The 6554-nt window shown below is 35.2% G+C and overlaps 1 protein-coding gene across 1 annotated transcript; it reads left to right on the top strand.

The window, feature by feature from the left end:
• Window positions 1-282: 282 nt before the first annotated feature.
• LOC132294446 (uncharacterized) lies at window positions 283-1788 on the top strand. The gene is made up of 2 exons (XM_059792315.1): window positions 283-596; window positions 834-1788. The coding sequence occupies exon 2, from the start codon at window positions 954-956 to the stop codon at window positions 1680-1682; it is 729 nt and encodes a 242-aa protein (XP_059648298.1). The 5' UTR covers window positions 283-596; window positions 834-953; the 3' UTR covers window positions 1683-1788.
• The last annotated feature ends 4766 nt before the right edge of the window (window positions 1789-6554 follow it).

Here is a 6554-nt window from a genome sequence, read left to right as displayed (position 1 = left end):
TAATGGAGAATATTTCATCAAATTAGTATGAATTTTTTTTCATATTTTATTTTAACAAGGAAAATATATCGTATAATTTAATACGAAAGGATATTATTGTTATTTAATGAAAAATGGGAAAGACAAGAGGACATTTTACAACTAAATGTGATAGTTTAGGGGGTTTTATGGACAAAACATAGTTTAGAGGATTATTTACAAATTTAAACATAGTTGAAGGTTTTTTTTGCAATTTACCTATCTCTCTCTCTCTCTCTCTCGAGTATCTAACCCTAAAAATATACACGTTTTCATTCGGAAGGGTAAACACAAGGAGGCTATTGTTCTCAGCCGCCCTAGATCCTCCGCTTGGCCAACTCCTTGGATCTCTTCCACTAATTCCTTCCATCTCTGTCGTATTTCGACAAGCGAGACGCAGGTAGATATATATAGTATCTAACCCTAAAAATATACACTTTTTCATTCGGAAGGGTAAACACAAGGAGGCTATTGTCCTCAGCCGCCGTAGATCCTCCCCTTGGCCAACTCCTTCGATCTGAAGCTCTTCCACTAATTCCTTCCATCTCTGTCGTATTTCGACAAGCAACGAGACACAGGTTGCTACTCTCTCTCTAGATTTTATATGTCATATATTATTGCTATCAAAATCTGTCTTCCCTAATTCGTTCTTCTCCTCGGCGTTTATTTCCAATTTTTGGGTAGCGTAAATTGTGGATCGAGCTCATCAATTTTTATTATATATGGTGTATTTATTTTCTTTATTTTGGAATTTTCTTTTCCCATTCTGACAAGGAGTCTCATAAATTGGGCTATTTTGTTATTCCCATCCACAGAAATTGGGGTGGAAGTATTTTCCTTTCCATTCATTCGGATCTCATCGTGGGAAGGAGAAGGATATTGGAGGTGCAAAGGTTACTTACATCATCTCCATCCATCTCTATTTTTTACTGGATATGATGTATCGGCTACACACATATTGGTGGTTCAGCAGAGTTGATCTTAATCTTGATTCTCCACCGGCTAATTCGTTTGGCCTAATGGCACACGTTGACAGAAAAGATTTCAACCATGCCTTAGTCTCAGAAAAAAGTGTTGAATTGAGTAAAACAAAACACCCAATTTCGACCACTGTGTTGTTGTCTGATGACGAAGCATACTCATGCTTCTCTCAATTCCTCTCTACTGTCGGAATTACCCTCGATCGTGACCATATATTTCATAGCATTCTCTCTGATTGTCGAGCCATAACTACTAGCGAACCCTTCTCTAGATCCCACACCAGTACGGAGGTAATCACCCGCAATCGTGACCAGCTCTCGGACACAACTGACGATTTATTTAGTAGGATTCTCTCTGGTGACATAGAACAAGTCACTTGTTCTAGCACCACTAGCACACCTTTTTTTTTCATAGACATGATGGTTACGTATTTTCCGTGGCCGTGGCCGTGGGATGGGGAGGTGGACGAGGACGTGGACGAAGACCATGATGGGTTGAAGACCGTACCATGGATAGGAGGTTACATTGATAAATGTATAATTTGTTTCGTCAAGTTTCGAGTTGGTTCTGAAGTCACTCGCATGCCCTGTGATCATGTCTACCATGAAGATTGCATTATTCATTGGCTGGAGATCAGTAACTTTTGTCCGATTTGTCGCTTCAAGATGCCAACAGCTGAATGATTTGAATTAGAATTGGTGTGTTTTGTTTTTTTTGCATCCATTGTAATGGCACTGTAAATGTAATGACATTTTTTATGACATATATAAATCGTTTTGTTTTTATCAATTCATGTAATATGTTGTTAATTTTTTGTTCTTTGATTTAGTATTCTTTCGTACAGCTTCAATTCATGTACTATTCTGTCGTACAGCGATGGTTCATTCTTAATTTATTCAGTAAAGAAACAAATTGGCACAGAAATATTAAGTCTTGCTTGGTTTTCTTTCTTAAAATTGTTTTCAAGAATAGAGAACGTGAACAGGTAAAATTACAAAACAGTTAAAATTTTAAAAAAACCTAGTTGATTGTGTCTCATATTTCACACCATTGAATTTTGCACCTAGTTTATATGCTATATAAAGACATATTTTTTAAATCGTAAGTGAAAAAAATTGTTATTGTGTCTCATATTTCACACCTTTGAAATTTGCACCTAGTTTATATGCTATATAAAAAAAGAAGAAAAAAAAAAGAGTTAAATAAAATTATAGTATTAAGGGCAAATTTCTGTAAACCCCCAGTACATGAGCTCCTGCAGGTGGGGAGGGAACAGGAACAATCTCAGGTGGAGGTTGGGGATTAGAAACAGGTCCCGCCCTATTTAATGGAGGATAGAAGGGAACACTTGGAGTAACTGCCAACGAAGGTGCACCGGCTTCTGTCCTACTGACATGAACAGATGGTGGGTCAGATAAAATTATCCCAGCTGAACTTGGATTTTGTATTGTTTGCAGTTTGGTCGCCGGTCCATGGTCCGTAACCAATTTCTCAATCAAATTTTGGTTACTCAGAATTTGGATGAGCAACTCACGGTCAATGAAGCTCCTTTCAAAAAATCAGATGGTGGGTTTTTACTATTACATAGTTCGGGGTATTTTCGGTATAATAGATTTATATACACATCACTTGTTTGACACATGTGATAGTAGGGGTATTTTCGTCACAAAAGTCAAATTGTCAAAAGCAATTGTTAACCACGCGCTGGGTTAACGGGCCTAATTAACAGAGTTGGGGTAAAATGATAACTTTATTATATTATTGGGGGTTTTTCAAACTGGTTGGGGTTTTATGATCACTTTTTAATAGTATTGGGGGTTTACAGAAATTTGCCCTAATATTAAATATAATTCTTTACCAAAATATGATGCACTAGAGTTTAAACATGGGAAAACCAATAGTCCACTTGTACAAATATTAATTTATAAGTGTTCATTGTTAATTTATTCAGTAAAGAAACAAATTGGCATACAAAGCTCTTTATATGTGTGTATGTGTTTTCTACTTATATATACAACGCATTTTTATGACGTGTTTTCTACTTATATATATAACGCATTTTTATGACGTGTTTTCTACTAATATATACAACGCATTTTTATGACTTGAAATTTCATGAACGGACGTAATCACCCTCTCGGACACAACTAACGATATATTTAGTAGTATTCTCTCTGGTGACATAGACACTTGTTCTAGCACCATCTGTGGGATGGGGATGGAGATAGGGAGAAGACCGTACCATGGATAGGAGGTTACATGGATCAATGTATAATTTGTTTCGTCAAGTTTCGAGCTGGTTCTAACGTCACTCACATGCCCTATGATCATGTCTACCATGAAGATTGCATTGTTCATTGGCTGGAGATCGGTAACTTTTGTCCGATTTGTTGCTTCAAGATGTCAACAGCTGAATGATTTGAATTAGAATTGTTTTTTTCATCCATTGTAATGGCACTGTCAATGTAATGACATTTTTTATAACATAGATAAATTGTTTTGTTTTTATCAATTCATGTAATATGTTAATTTTTTGTTCTTGATTTACTATTATGTCATACAACGTCGGTTCATTCTTAATTTATTCAGTAAATAAACAAATTGGCATAGAAATATTAAGCCTTGCTTGGTTTTCTTCTCTTAAAATTGTTTTCAAGAATAGAGAACGTGAACAGGTAATATTACAAAACAGTTTTTGAAAAACAAAAATTTGAAAAACTATTTGGTTCTCTAAAAATAATTTTATGAATTTAGAACAATTATTTTAGAAACAAATTATTATTGTGTCTCATATTTCACACCATTGAATTTTGCACTAGTTCATATGTTATATACATACATATATTTTAAATCTTAAGTGATTATGTCATTACTATTAAAAATAAATAAATAAATAAATAAATAAAAAAGAGTGTGCTCGGTGGCACACGAATCCATAGTTTTAGAAATGACTATTTTGCCCTTGGGGCTATTTTTGTCCAATTTTTCTTGCTTTCGGCTTCCGCTACTTTCTTTTGAGTTCCGTGACTTCATGAGAAGTTACGGATGTGTTTCGGGAATGATATACATTCCAGGGACGTCATTTTCATGTAAAATGACTATTTTGCTCGTGGGGGCTTAATTGTTATTTTTTCGATCTTTTGCTTCCGCGTCAGTTTTCATTGAGTTCCACGACCTCATGGAAGGTCATCAAAGTGTCTTAAAGGTGTGTTGTGCCTTGGGAGACCGTTGACTTGTTTCTAGCTTCCGTATCTGGATCCACTATCTGGTCAATCTTCGGTTCATCACAGGACGCGCTGGCCTAAAAACCAGGGTCGTCACACCTAAGTTACCCCTAGTGGACTAGTAAAGTCTCGTGAGGGTTTCTAGAAATGTTACCCACAAACATTAAGCTCTTTCTCACTAAAGAGGCACCAATATTCCAACAAGCATCGAGAGAAAACTACCTCAAGTATGCAATTTTTCAATCATTTCTAAGCAATCTCCCAAAATTTCAACATCAAGCAAGCAAGTATAGTCCTCTACACATCATGAAAAGCATGTACCTCACAAATGAATGCTAGTGTACGCCTGTGCTAGTGTAGAATCCTAGAGTGAATCTCAAAACAATTACAAAATTAAGATGATGTGGACCACAAATGTAAGTAAGATATCAATTTCAAAATTAAGATGATGTGGACCACAAATGAAAGTAAGATATCAATTTTTCGAAAAATTTACTCCTAAATGGCATCCAAAGTGTAATGACCCGGTCTTTTTCCTTCCTTTTCTTCTTCTTAGATTTTCACGGATATTTTTTTTCCGTTATCTTTTCCTTTCTAGGTTTGGTTTCTCATGGATTAGTGTCGTCTCGAGTGCTCTGGAATGATTTCCGAGACTCTTTTCTTTGAATTGGCAACTTCCTTTAAGGACCGAGTCATTTCCACATTTTTCATTTTTGGACACTATTCACTATTTCGTCCTTTAGTCGTTTTTCACTTTTCCATGCATAACCTCACTTTTTATGCTCGGATTTGATTCCAGTTTTGCATACATCCATGATATTTAAATTCCATGACATCTACATTTTTACTTTTGTAGAAATGCATATTAAATGCTTACTTTCTTTGTAAAAGTTATGAAAACAAGACTTTTTGTAATTATCCATAACTTGAGGGGTTTTTGGGTAATTAAGTAAAGTAATTACTTTTCGTCTTAAGGACCATTTAGCAATTTAAATTGGAAGATATTTTCAAAAAGGACTTGTTTGCAATTTTCGGAAAGTGTGACAAGTGTCACACTCTCATTGGTCCACTTGTTGACAAGTGTGTGGAAACACCTTGATGACTTGGATGATGACATGTGGAAGGTGGAGATTCACCCACTTGTTGGCCTAGGATTGGTGCACTTGTTGGCTTGGATGGTTGACAAGTGTAGGGTTGATTTTTAATCTTGGAAGACTACTTGGATTCATGACAAGTGTAGGACTCACCTTTAGTCTTGCATTAGTGTGTGTGTGAGAGGTAGTGCAAGAGCACCTAGTGAGTGGAGAAGCCCACCATTTAGCTTAGGGTTTGCATTTCTTTTATTCATTCATCACTTTCCTCTCAAGAACCCTAAGGAAGCCACCATTGGAGAAAAGCTTGACTAGTAGCTTTGACTTTATTTTTGGTGCCCTTTCACTCACCTTAGAACTTTAAACTTGGAATTCTTTAGGTTCCTCTCACTCCCCTCTATAAAACCCTTGATTGGTTTTCCATTTTGAGCTTTGTTACATAGGATTATAGAGATTCAATTCTCTATTGAGGTAGGGGGTGTTTAATTTAATTTTTCCAAGTGATTTAATTGTTCTTGTAATGATATAAAAGTTGTATGCATGTTCTATGTTAAATTAAGAGATAAATGATTAATGATTTCTTGTATATAATTTACTTAGACTTGATATATGGCATGGCCATGACTTGATCCTTGTTGTATGTTAGTTTGACATGATTTAAATGCGCTTTTAAATCTAGAGAATTAATTGATTTAATTTGATTTAAATCCTACTTAGTTGTACTATGCTTAAATTCCATTTTTTGACTTGATAAATGGCATATCCATGAGTTATTACTTGTCATATATTAAATTGGAATCATTTGGACAACTCTTGAAATCTAGAGAAATTACTTAATTAGTTTAATTAATATCTATATCAATGATCTAATGATTTAGTCATTCAATCCATGGAACTTGTTGTGTTTTATCACATATCATGACTTGTTGTTATACTTGTTGATTTTGGAAACTTGGGATATTATCAAGAACATGACTTGGCTAGGACTTGGTTCTAGTACGGGAGATAGAGAGCTCCCTACATTATAGTGTGCACTAGGGGAAAGGTACCCATGAGTTAATAGCCCTAAATTGATCTCAAGAGTACAGTTTTAATCCGGGCAATATCCAAGTATCCACTTTGGTTTGATTTCGCATTTAAATTCCAAGTTGTTAACTTTGTGAATTTGTATCTCATTATGCTATGTTGAAAGTTTTAATGTCACTTTAATAGTATGGATTGAATTATGTAAAAATGCAAA

The sequence above is a fragment of the Cornus florida genome, unplaced genomic scaffold (assembly GCF_030987335.1).
Source record: "Cornus florida cultivar Cherokee Brave unplaced genomic scaffold, ASM3098733v1 CherokeeBrave_3.0.0_Hap2_Chr01, whole genome shotgun sequence".
NCBI classification, from domain to species: domain Eukaryota; kingdom Viridiplantae; phylum Streptophyta; class Magnoliopsida; order Cornales; family Cornaceae; genus Cornus; species Cornus florida.
The sequence above is the reverse complement of the archived record's forward strand: the minus strand, read 5'-3'. Positions and strand labels throughout refer to the sequence as shown.